At 40.6% G+C, this 17,644-nt stretch overlaps 1 protein-coding gene across 3 annotated transcripts; it reads left to right on the forward strand.

Annotated features, from left to right (window-relative positions):
* The first annotated feature begins 164 nt into the window (after positions 1–164).
* sanbr (SANT and BTB domain regulator of CSR) lies at positions 165–17,272 on the forward strand. 3 transcript variants are annotated; one of them, XM_050071925.1, is made up of 21 exons: positions 165–926; positions 2,163–2,314; positions 2,487–2,658; positions 3,036–3,132; positions 3,387–3,625; positions 3,849–3,907; positions 4,382–4,542; positions 4,690–4,776; positions 5,130–5,240; positions 5,387–5,510; positions 5,622–5,774; positions 7,044–7,186; positions 7,294–7,393; positions 7,519–7,551; positions 7,761–7,860; positions 10,750–10,835; positions 11,664–11,692; positions 12,430–12,503; positions 12,664–12,752; positions 12,992–13,074; positions 13,409–17,272. In XM_050071925.1, the coding sequence occupies exons 2-21, from the start codon at positions 2,165–2,167 to the stop codon at positions 13,446–13,448; spliced, it is 2,130 nt and encodes a 709-aa protein (XP_049927882.1). In that variant the 5' UTR covers positions 165–926; positions 2,163–2,164; the 3' UTR covers positions 13,449–17,272. The 3 variants fall into 3 exon arrangements, with proteins under 3 accessions (XP_049927882.1, XP_049927880.1, XP_049927881.1); XM_050071923.1 differs by having other exon boundaries at positions 12,999–13,074; XM_050071924.1 differs by lacking the exon at positions 7,519–7,551 and having other exon boundaries at positions 12,999–13,074.
* Positions 17,273–17,644: the final 372 nt, after the last annotated feature.

Raw genomic sequence — 17,644 nt, forward strand, 5'->3', positions numbered from 1 at the left:
GGTTGTTTTTTGTTTGTGTGTGGTTTTGTTTTGTGTTGTGTTCACGTAACTTCCATAGACTGTATAAATAAGGTAACTTCATTTATTTTTCAGAAACTCCAAGGGGGACTTCTGCCAGAAACACTAGATTTACGGCTGCTGTCTCTTAGCAACAGGACGCCTAAAACCTGCTGCAGTGCGACAGCAGTGACGAGTCAGCAGACACCGACAGAATCAACCAAAACTGCTTTTATTTATCCAAGTTACTTTGGGACTTGACCGCTGAGTTTGCATTTTGAGAGCGCAGCCTGTCGACAACATTTTTTTTTACCGTGCTACTGGGCTTAAACATTTACAAAAGGTTCAGCTGGGTTAGCTCATACGCTAGCTGATTGAAGCTAATGCTGCTTTCAAGGACTATCGGACATGTTTCGCTGTTAGGGCGCTTAAAGGAAATAGTACTTTGACATAAGATGCAATACTCGTGGTCCACTTCCTCTATCTTGTACAGAATTGACCGTATAGCTACTTAACTCAACAAACTTGACAAAACTTGCCCATGTCGAAGAAACTGAGCAAATTGTTTCTGTGGGTGCATAACTTTGCAATTTATCCTGACAATGCAACATGGTGTAACTCGACTTATTTAAAGCAAACGACAGTAGCCACCACTAACTGAGCAATAATATGCAGCTGACTGGTGGTCTTGACCCTGTATAGTCTGTGGTCGTGACGCTGCATGTGTGGCTTGTGATTAGGAGTTTAAGGAGGAGTACCTGAAGGCAGCAGATCCATCCCACAAAGTTAGCTAGCATTAGCAATAGCTGCAGTTAGCCGGTAGGAGAGGACCGCAGCATCAGCATCATCCATACACAATGACATAAAACAGGTACCAGCTTTGCTCACTGTACGAGACGACGGGGAGGAATATCTCTGACACCAGATAAGTATGTCAACAATATCTTATCCTTCTTGTTTGAATTATGTGTAGAGACCAGCTGATTAAATTTGACCTGAAAGCATCTGACGCCGATGCAGGAGGAGGACAGAGGGACTCGGCCTGCGCTCGCATCACTAACGTTACTCCACCAAGTTTCTCTGTTGTATTCCATGATATATATTTGTATGTTATGGGCCTGTAAACGTATGTAAAATGGACAATGTCTCGATCTCATCTTTGACTGCTCCTAGTATCTCAGAGTGAAGCTCTGCGGAGGATGTTATGACCTGTGATGTATTTAGTGGTAGAAAAATCATAGTAACTTGATTTCTAGTGACTGACGCATCACGTTACGCAACCATCAGGTCACTCAACAAAATCCTTTAAAAATACACACATTAAAATTGAGACTGCTTATTATATGAATGTGAAATGACATGAATTTTACCAATTGAACGTTAATGTTAAATAAAACTGGCTAAACTGAGTCAAAGAGTGATCACTCTGTAATAGCTACATTCTCACTTTTGACTAAAGCTGGACTGTATTCATTATTCAGTAGGCTACTGAAGCAATACCTCAGATATGGTAATGTTGTAATACTTTGTGTATGGCAGCTATTTCACTTGAGATTACAAAATCATTTGTAGTGATTCTTTTCTTGATTTAACAGTTTATTGCGGGGGTTATGGTTGGAAAAAAGAGTTGCCCTTTCGTTTGCCTGATCCACAGTCCAGACCCTAAAAATATTCAGTTCACTATCATGCGAATAAGGCTTAAAGGTCCAGTGTGTGGGATTTAGTGGCATCTAGTGGTGAGGTTGCAGACTGCAACCAATTGAAACTTCTCCAGTGTCCCAAGTGTATAGGAGAACTACAGTGGCCGATGCAAAAATGTGAATGGCCCTATCTAGAGCCAGTGTTGGTTTGTCTGTTCTGGGCTATTGTAGAAACAACATGGTGGACCCTGTGAAAGAGGACCGGCTTTGTATGTCGATATAAACGGCTCATTGTAAAGTTACAAAAACACATCAATTCTTATTTTTAGGTGATTTTACACTAATGAAAACAGAGTTATGAATATTACATTCCATTTATTCCAATAATCCCCCTAAATCCTACACACTGGACCTTTAAGCTGTTATAAAAACAGTTTCCTACTAGTTTTCTGTTGATCTACTAATAATTTTAGGCATTCACTGTTGACTTACTACCTTTAGTTTCTCGTCTCTGTGCCTCTGTAGAAATGAGCCGGTTCTGCTCGGACAACAACAATTTTCCCTATGACAATAACGTCCTGGTTTTGGACATGGTGCTGGGCTCTCTGTGGGGGGTGCCCCAGCCCATAAACTGGGACAATGTAGCCAAGCTAGTTCCAGGATTCACTCCCAAGGAGGTAACTGGAATGCTGGGTAACTATGAGTGCTTCCATCCATCCATCCATCCATCCATCCATCCATCCACCCCTCCACCTGTCCTGTCCCATTCATCAATCATTCCATGGATTAGTGACATAAAGCCTGGCTTGTTGACAAACAGTAATGCTGTGGCACTTATGTAATCTTCAGTGTGCCCGTCGATTTGAGGAGCTGAAGAGCACTGGGGGTTTTCCCCATGTGGACAACCAATGTAATGCCCTGACAGAAGGAAGCACCTCCCCTTCAGACGGCCTGACTACGCTGCTGGACACTGGGGAGGTGGTGGAGACAGGAAGCAGCCAGAGCAGCAGCAAAGTTACAGGTCAGTGATGTCATCCTGAGTAGTGCAGATCAAGTTTTAAATTCTGTTGCTGCTGTTACACTTTTTCACCCACAGGAATCATTTTAGTTTTATCCAGTCTAAAATGCATTTAGTTTTCTTTAATAAGAAATTTATCAAATGAAGCAGAGTTAATTTGAACATTTTAATGACGCCTTTTGCTTTACAAGATATAATCAGTTCAGTTCAGGCACAGCTTATTTTGTTAATAGAAATGTTCTCAGGCTAGTAGAAAACATGGACTAGCAGAGCAAGCTTGTATTTGGAAGCAGTACAATAAAAATTGTGTAGCTGTGGTATTGATGGCTACTGCTTGATAAATGGGTTTAAAGTATATTTACTTCTGCTGGTGTCAGCAGGCTCCAAATCGACGCCCTCAGGAAGAGTTGGTGTTGTGGAGAAGAAAGAGAGAAGAGTCTCAGCCGAGGAGGATGACAAACCTCAGAAGCCAAGAGAGTAAGTGCTGAGAACTCATTCTCAGTCTACAAAGTGCTGTTTCTCATAGTGGCTAAGCCAAGTTACCAAAAATGCACATTTATTCCTAACACATACTCCACTTTATATCAAAATCTTTTTAATATGAATAGCTCACTTCATTTGGACTTTACAGGCAGCTATAAACTGTTCTGTATTTTCATATCTAGCAGTGAATTTTACTGCCGGGTGTATTTTTGTGGGGAGTAATGGATTTGAACTTTTTTTTCCTACAGTCCCAACATGGTGATCCATGTGTGTGATGAGACCAAGAACCTGAAGCAGGACTTCACGTGTCCCAGAGATCTTCTAGTCAAAGAGATGCGTTACTTTGCTGAGTACCTGTCTGTGGACCCCCAGAGGTGGGAGGAGGTGGACATCTCCGTTCACTGTGACGTGCAGATCTTCGATTGGCTCATGAACTACGTCAGGAGGAATTCTGCAGGAGAGGGAAACAAGGACAAACCCCGTCTTGGTAAATCTCTGAAAAAATGTAAAAACCAATAATCAATATCACATTCTTAAACACGGGGAATGCCCAAGCTTTCACTTACCTGTTTGTGTAATTCCGTGGATGGTGCTCGATTTCTCAGTCACTAAACGTGGTGTGTGTTTGGTGGGTCACTGGCTGTGTGTTCTGTGTTGTTTGTCGGTTGTGGGGTTTGCTTGGTTGGTCATGTGGTGTTTGTCGGTTACAGAGCCCAGCAATGTGATCTCAATCCTGATCTCCTCCGAGTTCTTGAAGATGGATACGTTAGTAAGTGTTGTGACATGTGACGCTAGTTGTGGTGATGTGCTTCGGGCCTTTTGTTTTTCATATGTGAAAAAATAATTGACATGTGGCCTGGTCACAACATATCCATAAGAATGTCTGATAGCAAAGACACTGAATCCTCAGAGTTGCCCAAACAGTCCCAGCATCTTGAAAATGTGTCAGAGTGGATAATGAGTAAACTGTCCTAGTCCAGGAAAAACCAGAGGCCCATTCATAGAGCTTTGTAAAGTTGATGTTGCATGGTTGTTAAAAGTGTAGATGTTCTTTTGCCCTCAGGGGTTATTTAAACAGCTTGCAGTAAATTTCCTCACCACTGCTGTACTTACTAAGGCTGTGTAAGAAGACCTAAAATTATACCAATAATTAAGTAGTGTTTGATTTATGTAGTGTCATTGAAATTACGTTTACTATTGCTGTGAAAGGACTTACAACAGCTGTATGTTTGTCCATGTTCAGGTGGAGGAGTGCATCCAATACTGCCACAAACACATGAGCGCCATCGTGGCGACACCCTGCAACATGAACTGCATCAACAGCAACTTGGCAACACGCATTGCTGAACTCTTCAACCACAATGAGGCTGACGACATCAGGGACAAAAAAGACAAGTTCAAAAGGTAAAAAGATTTACACTTTTGTGAAGTATCTCTGATGAATGTGATGTGATAAATCTTGCGTAAACTGTTATAAAGATAGAGTGAAGTCTACGATAAAAGACAGATGGTTCTATTTGTGACTTTTTAAATTTCATTCCCCCCTCAAAGCAAATTGTTTCAGAAGAAAATAGAGCGTCTCTTTGATGCCAACTACCAGAACAGAGATTCACCTGGAAACGCCTCGACTCTCTACAGGTGAGCAGTTAGCCTCTGAGTTCCTCCAGGCAGTTACTTACCTCACTGCTTTGCAACAGCCTTCAAGTCCTGTGAAATGGAATTTCATCAAGACATCAGACATTTGAAACCGTTTAACCGAAAGACAAAAGACAGGGGTTTTGATGGGAAAATACTCTGTAACTGATTTTTTGACATTTATTTGACATATAACAAGAGCTAAATGATCAGACATAGCATTAAAACTGGGAAAATGTAATTTAATTTCATGAGGACTTTAACTTGCACCTTTCAGTTTTTTCTCTTGCCTTAATTTTTGTTCTCTTATTATTAGAATCAGTCTCACTGTTAGTCATAAATTTGTTTATTTCCAGGTGTGGTCTGTGCCTTAAGCTGCTGACCAAAGACACAGAGAGGAAAATTTCTTGTGTTCCTGGGAAAATCAACATTGATGGTCATGGAGAGATCATCTATACACACACTAAGTATGACATAAATGTCCCGTGCATTGGCAAAATTTGTGAACTCTTATTTCCTGGATTTGTTTAGCTGCCAGCAACAATATGTGGAGAAATACCTCCTTAAAAAAATCTCGATCACCGTCTGTGTGTGTTCATGTGTGTGTTTGCAGACAGAAGAGCTGGGATGTACATGAATACATCACCAGTCTGTATGAGGAGCTCAAGTCCTGGGTCCTGGTCTACTGGAGAATCTGGGGTACAATCAACTACCTCACTTGCTCCCGGTGCCAACAGGTTTGTGTTTGTGTAAGCATGTAAGGTTATACACGTTCATACTATAAACCTGACCTCTATGACTAAATATATTCAACCCCACCTAAAGAGTTTCTACGTATGTGTTTATAGGTGTTTGTGTGTGCAGAGCTGACCCATTGCAAGTACCACCCAGACAGTGTGCTGTACCCTGGCATGGGTACTGAGAAAGGCTGGCATGGTGCAGGAATCTACCCCTGCTGCAACCAGAGGGTTCTCCGCTTTGACCCCACTGGTATGCCCAAGGTACGGACACTCACACTCACACTATACATGTGCTAATGTTCTACTAAAACCTTTGCAACTGCTCTAAACCAAAAAATCATCTTAAGACAATGTGAGATTTTAGTCACACACAATAAGATTTTGCAAAGAATGGAGATCTTGTAGGGTCACTATTTGCAAGACTACAACTAGATTCCTTTTGAGATTATTTACTGTCCTGCTCCTGGTGTAAAATATTACACCAAACTCCCTTAAAGAAATATGGCATATTAACAATTTCTTACTTATGCACAAAAACACATCACTCTAGAAAGACAAGATTGTAAGTGTCATATGTCAAAAGTATTCTTGTCAAATCTGCATCAGTATAATCTGTAAAGATAAATGGTATTTGCATACAAACTTTACATTTTGGATTTTGTTGCCTCAACTCGCTACCAGCCTCTGTTGGTTAGTGGGTGAAGACTGTGGGAACGAGAGCCGAACTGTTTCACAAAATTAAGATTTCTCACTAAAATAAATGCTGGCACGCCAAATTAAACACTGACTGTTGTACATTCCACAACTCAGCCAGTTTCTCCTCCTTGCACAGTCCAACAGAACAGAGGCTTGTTCATAGTCTTGCACCTCTCCAAAGTCCCGTCCGTGTTTACTATCTACCTTGTTTGCTGCTTCTTGTTTGCCGCTAGAGAGAGCACATCTACTGGTTGTTAACAATGTTCATGTCATTGAGCCAAGACTAAAATCTTTAAATGTTTAAATCATAAGAAAGTCAAGAAGAGTAAAAGATTGACTTAAGGCAGCTCAAGCTTTATGACCACATAAGATTAAACAATCAAGATCACAGGAGCGCACACCAACTGTGCTAAAATTCATGATTTTATTAAGACATTGAAAATTTGTCCGCATCTATGAAATCTCTTGAAAAGCAGGGGGATTAACTAATGGCTGCCCTTTTCTAATTTAATCATTATTTGTACTTTTTAAAATCCTCTACCTGTTAATCTGCTCAGAGTATCACTCCACTGCATGCTGGGACCGACCCCTGTTCTGCTCCGTAGCTACAGAGAATGTTAAATGCAGCTCACAGATAACACAGATGTTAACAAGAGTTAAACTGCTGCGCAAAGAGACTGATATACGATGGATGGCGTAACCTGTGCTGTTTTATAGTGATTTCTCTGTGATGCAGCATTGGTGTATTTATTACAGAATGTAACTAATGGTTAGTTTTGGAAGCTAGATGAAGCTTCTCAAAGGTTTTAAGGAGAAATGTGTGTGTGTGTTTAGGGCTGTAAGATGCGAGACCACATAGTGAACGTACCTGATGAAGAGAACTGCGACGAGGCAACCGCAGCCCAGACCAGAGTCCTTAATGACCTGCTGCTGCACAGAGACGCAGTGTGTTTGTTTCACACGCCGCCTGCAGAGGGGTGAGCATGACTGTTTGTGGCAGCGTGTCTGTTTGACAACAGGAGTAACAGTTTTTTTTACAGTGGCACAATAAAACTGGATTATTTTGTGTTTGTACGTGTGTTAGTACTGAGGAGAGTCTGTCCAGTGCAGAGAAGGTTCAGCAGGACTGTGACGTTCTCCTGGAGCCGACACTGCTCGGACCTCTGAGAGCAGACGGCAGCACTGTAAGTCTTTCTCTCTCTCTCTCTCTCTCTCTCTCTCTCAGTGTTTCTCTTCCGTCTGATGCTTGTCTTCTAGCAGCATGTTCATTTTCTGGTTCTGACCTCAGCTACTTTCTTTTTTCATCCAGTTTTCCCTCTTGAAAAACTGGAGTCTGCAACTGGTAGGACCTATACCTAATTTCTTTGATTAAATCTGCTTATATTGTAGTAATGATCATTTTGTTAGCCAGCTGTTTTCAGATTTACAGACACATCCAGGTGCTTTTACTGAGATCTTTTGTTAGATTAGTCAAGTGTGAAGATTGACTGAAGTCAGTGTCATCAAGCAGCTGAGAGGTAATGTCTACAATGTGTCACCTTTACTGTACAGAGGCAGCAGTCGCTCCTGTCAGAGGATGAGGAGTACACCACAGGGTCAGAGGTCACCGAAGATGAGGTGGGGGATGAAGAGGAGCTGTCTAAGAAACAAGGTGAAGAGGCTTCGTAGCATTTTGGGAGATAGATAACTGCTGATTCATGTTGGTAGTTCCTCATTTTTTATGCCTGGTGCTGTGTGGCATTCACAAGTGACACTAGTGTGTTTGTGGTACTTCCCCTTAGATTTGGTACCTGCAGCTTTTATTTTAGCCACACGTATAGGACTGCAACACACAGTCTGCATTAATAGGGGATTAGTCTAATGATGTTTTTATAAAGCAATGCACTGCTCTGGACGGGAGTCAGCAGCAAAACACATTTTAGTCACTTCAGAAATGTCCCAGCTAAAAATGTCAATACCAATGCCTTAAATACATAATGCACATACATGAGATTAGTCTGACTGACATGACGTACACTGTGTGTATAAGCCTGCCACCAGCTGCCTATTTGAGACAGAGTTCTCCTCCCCTTCCAATATCTGCATGTCATCATTTTGCAAGGGCACCATCACTGCATCCTGGGTTTAGTGCCGCACCAAGACAATTGTGATTGCTATCATGAAATACAAACAACCCAGAGCATTTGTTTCCTTCGTGCAGAATTATGATGGATTTATACAGATTCTTTTCTTGCACTGGCACAGAGCTAAAACAAAGTGTGGAGTTAGGTCTGGTGGCTTTGTGAGACTAACATCAGATTGATATAAATCTGTTCTTGGAGAGATAAGAATTAACCATACTTCTCAGAATGTTTAACTGTGGCTTGAAGATTTCTTATTAATCTTGTTAGCAATCAAATGTACCCTACAGCATTAATGTCACGATAGACAAACTACAGCCAAGCAGGCTAATCTTAGAGTATTTGTAGCTTTAATCTGCAAATGTTTGGTAATTTTACTTAATAAAAACAACTAAAATGATTTTTTATCAAAATTATGTCTAACACTAAATATATTTAACTTTCTGTTAATTGATCATTAACTAAAAAAGTAAGTAAAATGTATTTGTATAGCGCTTATCACAGACATAAGTCACAAAGTGCAGTACAAGGGCATTATGCAGTGCACAAGAAGAAACCATAAAAGATGACATTGTCAAAGTGACATTGAAAAGTATTGTATATCATGTCTCTATCTGCTGGTCGGCCATCACGATAAGAGTATGCATGCATAATATGATAATTCAACTACAGAAGAAACTAAATTACTAAATAGGTAGGGAAAAAAGTGGATATATTGATATCAGTATCAGTTAGCAGTCAAACGAGTTGTTACATATCAAAATCCAATATCCTGCATCCCTAAAAGTTACCAACTAAAAACATAACACATAATGAAAAAGAACACAGAACATAACAGGAATATAAAGTACATAGAAGAAAAACAAACCTGGTGCATGTCTTTAGCTGCCTTTTAAAAGTCAGGGGACCGTAAGGATGCAGGCAGAGCCATAATCTAAGCGCTACAGCCTCAAAAGCTTAATTACCACCGCTCTTTATGCAGGTGCGTGGGACAGACAGCAAGTTTAGCATATTTGACCTAAGAGAGCGAGCTGATGAGTAGGGGTGAAGTAGTTCAGCCACATAAGTGGGAGCCTGACCGTGTGATGCTCTGTACATAAAATGAGAATTTTAAACTGGATCTTATACTCAATAGGGAGCCAGTGAAGAGATTTTAGTATAGGGCTAATATGAGTTCTCATGAGTAGCTTTGCGGCAGCATTCTGGATTGCCTACAGACGATCAGGAGCAGACATGTTAAGTGAGGAGGAAAGTGTGTTACAGTTGTCAGTGCGAGATGAGATAAAGGCATGTATAAGCATCTCTAGTTCATTAGCTGAAACTACAGATCTCAATTTACTAGTATTTCTTAAGTGGAAAAAACAAGAACTGGTTGGCTGCTAAACAGCTGACAACTAGTTGTTTCAGTGCTCATAACAAACAGCACATCTTTGACTCTCAGCTGTCTTCATCGGTAGTTTGACAGTTAATAAGAGAAAATGTAGGAAACAGGTTAAACTATGAGGATAGGTCTGTAACTCTTTGCATTTTCTACTCAAGCTTTTAAAACAGATTTAGTGCACTGCTTATCTGAAAGAAATAATAATAAGTCATGGATATATTCATGTCATTAAAATGCTGTTGCGAGGTTTAATTACAGGCTCTAACTGCTCTCGCCCTCACTATTATAACAGTCTTGTAACGACAGTTTAATTGCAGTTTATGTGATTAATTGTGTATTATCACAAAAATGTTTCAAGCAGTGGACAGCGATAAAAAGTCCTAACAGTTATTACTGCACATTGATGCTGTTGGGTTTAATGGATTCCAATTCTAATAGATATTTATGTCGAGTTCCTAAACATAACAGTGGCATACAGATACACTGATGAGGTTTTTTTTTCATAATCAGACAGTGAATATACGTTTCTTGCTTATTTTCTGTTGTGGTAAATGATTATTTGTCACCTGAAAAGTTGGAGTGGCATGAGAAGTGACATCACAACATTTTACATCAGTCAGAGTGATTTAAATCACCTAACATACGAGGCCTTCATGTCGTCATCTACTGTGACTAATCACCTCTGACCTAATAATAAATGTCATGTTTATTTTCAGATGAATTTAACTTCCTTTAAACCCTCGTGCTGCTGGTAACAGCTTCCTTCAACGCTGAGTCACTGTTGTAGTTTAAAGGAAAAAAGTCAAATTAGGACGCATAATGAAACATTTCTCTATTTATAGCACATCACCACTGTTCTTCCCTCACTCTACATTTTCATCACGTTTATTTTTAAGTTTCATTTTTCCTCTTTCAGTCCTTTTTCAAGCATGGGAAATAAATCAATTGCTCTCTTCAGCCAGCAGATGGCGTAAGACACCACCAGCATATTTATCATGATTTTTTTTTGTTGTTGTTTGTTTTGTTTTTCTGTTTCCAGCTGCTAAGAAGGCCAAGAAGGCCCACAGACCCCTGAAAAAACAAATGTCTTCTCCAAACTTCCAGCGCAAAGACAAAGCAGAGAAAGTGAGTCACTGAATTCATTAATATTCAATAAGAATTCCTAAAATGCTGCAGAATGCAACTTCAACATCTGAAAGACTTGTTCTGTGGTACAATACAGTGTAAAGCTGCAGCATAGTAACTGTTGTACTGTAGCAGGGTGTATTATTTCACAGTATGGTGACTGTATTTTATTTGTGATGCATCTAAACTTAGTTATACACACTAGAAGTCGTTTATATATTGTTTATCCCAGAAATCAGCTTCCATGAATTTGTATCACATTCTCACAGAAACACTATCGTCTGTTCGTTTTTGTGCTGTGCACTTACTTTTTTCATACAGTTACATTAACTATGAAGATATTGTGTTAACAGTGCATTTGTTATTAACTGTATTCCTACTCAAATAACACAGTACAGTACATACTTACACCTAAAGGTATGCTATGCAGGAACTGTCCGCTACTTTTTGTAAACAATATCGCCAGTGAAAGTGAAAACCATCCACTTGGCGTTATCTGTCGCTACATTCCTCTTGGATGAATGCTGCTTACAGTCTGGACCTGGTCACCACCCTTTTAAGTCCCCTCTCCACCTGTGTGCTGTGCCCAGGGGCATCCCAGCACAGCAAAATAACACGAAAATAAGAAAACATATAAAGAGGGCAGAGTGTCTGCAGATAAATATACTGCCACATGCCTCTAGTGGGTCATAAGTGATGGTTGAGAGGGATTGCTTCCTTATGAGTCATTGTTATTTGGAAAATCCTGCATAGGGAACCTTTAAGTAGCAACTGTAACTCTAAAACCTGCTTTCTTATGTTCTCTCTATCTTGTTTTGTTTTCCTCAGTCACAGTCCAGGGACAACACACCTTTCATGTGAGTTTATCTCATTTAGAATATCACCATACTTATGCTTACGTATTTCTGTGTCTGCAGTAAGGCTACAACTAACAACTATTTTCATTATCTACTAGTCAACAGATTATCTTCAGCATTAATCAGTTACTTGTTTTGCCTATAAATTGTCAAAAAAATTCTAAAAACAAAAAAAAATGCTCATCACAATTTCCTAGAACCTGATGCGACATCTACAGTTTGCTTCTTTAGACCAACTAACAGTTCCAAACCCAAAAACTTCATTTACTATCATAAATGTCAAAGAAATTCTCACATTTTGTGAAGCTGAAACCATCAAATGTTTGTAATTCTTGCCTGAAAAATGACTGAAACAATTAATCAATTATCAGAATAGTCTGTGATTAATTTTCTTTCAGTAGACTTAACTAATCGTTGCAGCTCTAATCTGCAGTAACGAATGAGGATGAAAGTGTGTTTGTGCTTTGATTTGAGCTTTTTTTGTTCTAAATATCATGAATTTAAATATAGCCTGACACACAAATGTCTCTGATGCAGTAAAAAAAAAGTAGGATAGCCACACACTCATAATGCTGATGCATTTAGTTCAGCTAATAAAGATGAATGTTGGGAAAACGGCTATTTTCAGGATCCTGACGAAGGTAGTGTGTCTAGTACCTCAGTAGAACAGGTGTGTGTTTCCTCTCAGTTTGACTGAGCTTTGGTTAATGCTGATGCCCGTGGTGTGTGTTTTGTAGAGTGAGTGTCCAGAAAAGTAAGTGGGACAGTTCTCGCTCCATGCGATACAACCAGGATGCTCAGAGGGAAGAAGGTAACAGAGGACTCAATTTATTAATATGTATATATTTTTAGGCATATCATCAAGTATGTTCCACCCATTCAAATCATACTGAGTCTTATAAATGCTCTTTACTCTTTTATTTTCATATTTTCACTAAGTTACATCAAGTTCTGTTTTGTTTATGAACCAGACCAGCGTCGCATGGTGGAGATCATCGGCTACCTGACTAAGATGAGGTTTGGAGACCAGGAACAGAGCAAATATAAGGACACTAAGGAGGCAAGTAACTGTTTATATTCATGCACAAACAATGTATATAGTAACAGGATGCAGGAGATGTGACTTTTACCAGGATTTATTGTCTCATATCACATCATGTGCTCACAATTGGTGTTGAGTTATCAGCCCTGCTGTCCTAGTTTTTGCAGCTGCCTGATGTCAGATTGTTTTTGTTCTGGACAATTTGTGCGTGCGCGCGCGCACGTGTGTGTGTGTGTGTGTGGTTGCTGTTGCTGCAGCCTACAGGAGGAATCTACGCCAGGCTGGAAGCGCAGTTTAAGAGTGCCTCTCAAACCAGACAGACTTCGGAAAAGACACCCAGGTACTCTTCCTACGCACACACACACACACACACACATTCTGCCACTTCTATCTTTGTTTGAATCCTCATTGACATAATGCATTCCCTAGCCCCTTACCCTAACCTTAACCTAATTGTAACATGAACCTTAAAACCAAGTCTAAACTCTCAATCAGGCCTTTGAAGAAATGAGGATCAGCCTAAATGTCCTCACTGCTGGTATAAAATTGTTTTAGTCCTCACTATGTAGCAAGTACAAGTACACACACACACACAGACACACACACACACACACACACACACACACAATCTTATCATGTCCCCTTCAGTAATTGACTTTTTTCCTCTTTCACAGTAGATCTAAAATACGCTACGCTCAAATCCGGACAACATAAAGGAGCTGATGGGGAAAAGGCCGCTGAGCTATCAAAGAGACGAGTATGAAAACTGATGAAGAGACATAAGAACAAAGAGGAAGAGGAGAGGTCCTTCTGCGAAAGCTCAGTACAACAAAATAAGTTTCTACTGGCAGCTCCTCAAGCACGGCCTACACCTATAACCCAGCTGTGGACTCTCTCCTCACCCTCACCCCTTGTCAGTCCTGTTCCCTTCCTCTGTGCTTAACTCAGGTGACTATGTATGCATCACCATCAACTGCACCCTCTGTCACTCAGCTAGCTACTTATTTGTGCAGCTGCGGCCGGTCCTTGAAAAACAAGTTCTCCGGATCCAGCTCAGCGTAGGAAATTCACTTGAACTGATCTCAGTGTGTCTTTAGGGTTTATCTTTGGAGGTAGACAAGTTGGGGATGAAATGCTAGTTTATTCTTTATTAACGGTCATCCGCACTGAGGATCTGAATTATTTAGATCCAGTAAACTCCACATGTATGGGACTGAAGAGTTTCAGAGAGAGGTAAATGAAGCCAAAGGCAAGACGGTACTGCTTCAAAACAGCTCATCTTGTTTCGGTTAAACTGCTGATCACAGTACATCAGTACATGAAATAAACTCTGTATTAGCATTCATTGTCTTCTGTGGTGAAGCCCAGCCATCTGGCTGAGACTGACACTACAGTTACTTTCAAGTGTCTCCCTCCCCAGTCCTGGTAGAGATATATAGGTCTATTCATTCCTATCTGTATTGGAATGTGACTGAACTGTACAACACTGGGACCAATAAAACATAAATGAGACTGAACTTCAGCCAGAGCCTTATTTGGATTACCTTCATGGTTTCTGCTGATCCTAGAATAGTCTGAAAGGGTATTACATCCATTAATATGAAAATAAGGCCTTTATTTTCTCTAGATATTTTTATCTTTTCTGATGTTGCATTGTAAAATCTCTAATAATTGATAACGTGTTTTTTAACTTATATTTTCTTTGTGGCAGGGCTGGTCAGAGTAGAAGATCAACTGCCTGCTAGCTGGCTGTCACTGTACCCTCGACGCACAGGGAAGTGCAAATTTAACACAAATTGGCCATTTGACCAGGATTTCACAGCATGGCTGAAACTGGTACAAGGCGATCTAGGCTCTGTGTATTTTATGCAAAAAGTTTCTTAACTCGGCATGATAAAATGCAAAACAGTGGAATCCCACATGCAGAGGGAGAAACACAAAATGCCAACAATCATCGGGTATTTCCCAAGTAACTGATGTTGGTTCACTTTTTCCCCTTCAGTTTTGGTTATAGTAAAAGTGGTCTTAAATTTCATTCCGAGAGGTATGAAAAAAGTTTTTAAAAACTTAAAGGTCCAGTGTGCAGGATTCAGGAGGATATACTGGCAGAAATAGAAAATAATATAAAAAGCATGTTTTCTTTAGTGTATAATCAATAATCTGAAAATAAGAATCATTATGTTTTTGTTGACTTAGAAAGAGCTGTTGATATCTACATAGGGAGCAGGTCCTTGTCTACAGTGATCGCCGTGTTGCACCATGTTTCTACAGTAGCCCAGAGCGGACAAACCAAACACTGGCTCTAGATAGGTTCATTCAGGTTTTTGCATTGGCCACTGTAGTAAGCAGTTCCCCCATGATGAGAGCATTGGAAAAGCGCAGATTTTTTTTTTATATGAAACTGCTTTACTTGGCATTTTTACTGGTTTAAATCACTGAGTCTGTTGGTTTTGGAGAGGATGAGTCCTTTGTGGGTGATTCAGCTCCTGGTAAAAAAAAACCCCCAAAAAAACCTCTTGAACACTGAGGGAATTCTAACCAGGAGAAGTTTCAGCTGGTTGCAATCTGCATTTCTCACCATTAGATTCCACTAAATCCCCCTAAATCTTACACACTGGACCTTAAAATCTAACTTGCCTTAACTGTAGGAACCCTGTATTCTGGTGACTGTCCACTGGGTGGCGGTATATCACCTCAGGGGAGTTACTGGGCTCTCACCGATCAACTTTGCCCCAGTTTGACCACAACCTGTCACCCCTGCTCCAATTTACGGCCAGATGACATCAAATAATTTAATGAGGGTAAAACTTAATAAAACTGTTGACGAAGTACAATCAGTGTTTCATTTAAATTCAGTCCTTAATGAACCTTTTTCTCGTGCCTAAAGGGCTTGGTTGGAACAGCGTGAGAGTCCTGGGCAGAGAGCTGGTATGTGCCACTGGGTAGAGGGTCAGCCACCCTCTCTGTTTGAGAGGCAACGACCAGCGGGTGTACTAACCTGGCTCTTCCTGTCCAGCTTACTCACAAGGGTATTAATAACCCTGCCTGCCTACAGCGTGGACACAGAGCTGGGCATGAGAAGGCGTAGAGCTGGGCTTACTTTTTTTTTTTATCTTTTTGGGTAGGTGGTGGGTGGGCGGGGGCTACCCCAGCTGTTCCCTCTTCTCCTCGACAGCGGATGCCGAGAATGGCTGAAGATCTCTGGATCTGGGTCAGGAAGGGAGGGGGGGGGGTCCAGTTACAGCCAGACTGAATTATGGTCCCAGAGAGATGGTCAGATATGAAAGCATCAAAGCAAACATATGAAGTAGTAATTACCAGAACAAGGAGCTGCTGACTCCACAAAAGCGTGCAAACATGAAACTGTACCACTAAAAGGAGCAAAAGCCTTCCTCTGCAGGGGGCTGCAGCCAGAACAAGTGGCCTCCGTCCAGTTATTGACATAAAACACTGTAAAACCCACAGCCGACATACGCACCTGCAACAGATTAGCCAGAGTGAGCACTTTATATATTATACATTCAGTGTAGAATTATAAGTCTCATATTGAGAGTCCAGCAACTTCCTCTCTGGTTGCATCAGAGCTGACAGGTTGCATCAGACGAGTGTTTCAACTTTCAGTGTCAGGGCGTCATCACAACCTTTAATGTAATACCAGTGTGTTCACAGGGATTAGTGCTGGGGTCAGTTTACACAGCACCAACCTTGGCCAAAGATGTCTGCGCGGAAACACTGATGCCACGGGAATACTGTGTGTATGACAGATGACATCCATCACCATCGTCATCATCATCATCAGCTACCTTTCCTTTTAGGATTTATGGGTGTGTTTACGAGGAGTGGGTTTGAGCCCAGGTCAGAACAGCTCAGATGTGAGCCTGGTTTGAGAGTTGTCACTGGACTGGGAGCAGGACTGTTCTGCACATGGTTCAGGGTTCTTACAGCTTAAGTCAAATTAGATTTCAGACTCCTTAATGCCAATCAGAATGAGATTTAAGAGGGAAAAACAACACATGAACCAAAATAAAATACTTATGGTTGGGGACAATTTTGCCAGATATTAATTGTAGCATGAAACACGACTTATTTGTCTTGTTGCAGAGACAAGGGTAGAACAGAACAGAACGGGGAAATACCTGGTGTTTGTTGGCATTTGTGCTTCTCACTTTGCATGTGGGATTCCACTACATTGACACAACACAGTGGAGTTTAAAAACGTTTTGCATGAAATACACCAAGCCTCACGTGCATGCTGTGAAATCTTGGTTAGCCTATTTCCATTGAATTAACACTTCCAAATGTCACCAAGGGCACAGTGGCAGCCAGCTGACAGACAGTGGATCAATGGACAATATGAGTATCGTTGGTTCTGCTATCCTGATCTGTATAAGATTAATGCAACGTCATAGAGAAAATGAATTCATAGACTCCTACTTTACATGTTTTAGCATTTTTTAGACATCTTAACATCAATTATTTTTAGAGGCTGTCCAAACTTTTTTGAATGGAGCCAGATTGTGAAATAAACTGTTGCCAGCTGCTGCCCGCATCATGAGTCATTTTAAAAAATCACATACAAATGAGACAAATGCAACTGTTTGATCTTTTCAGTGAAAACATATTCAACTTTCCCTCCCTGTAAGACTTAACACTCCTTTCTTTGTTAGTTTACTTGTTTACAATCTGTTTATGAAAACAAAAAATCTTAAGTGATCTTGCTTGATTAAATGACACTGTGTGGCAGGCCACATGTAGTATATTTTGAAAGACAAGTCGTGGGCCATTTGAAATGTGTCCACAGACCACAATTGGCTCCCGTGCCAGACTTTGGACATGCCTGCCTGTAGTAATGCTTTCATCAACTCCTAACAAGTAATTTTACTGATGTCTGTTAGAGGATGCTGCATATC

Source organism: Epinephelus moara, chromosome 19, assembly GCF_006386435.1.
Source record: "Epinephelus moara isolate mb chromosome 19, YSFRI_EMoa_1.0, whole genome shotgun sequence".
Classification (NCBI taxonomy): domain Eukaryota; kingdom Metazoa; phylum Chordata; class Actinopteri; order Perciformes; family Serranidae; genus Epinephelus; species Epinephelus moara.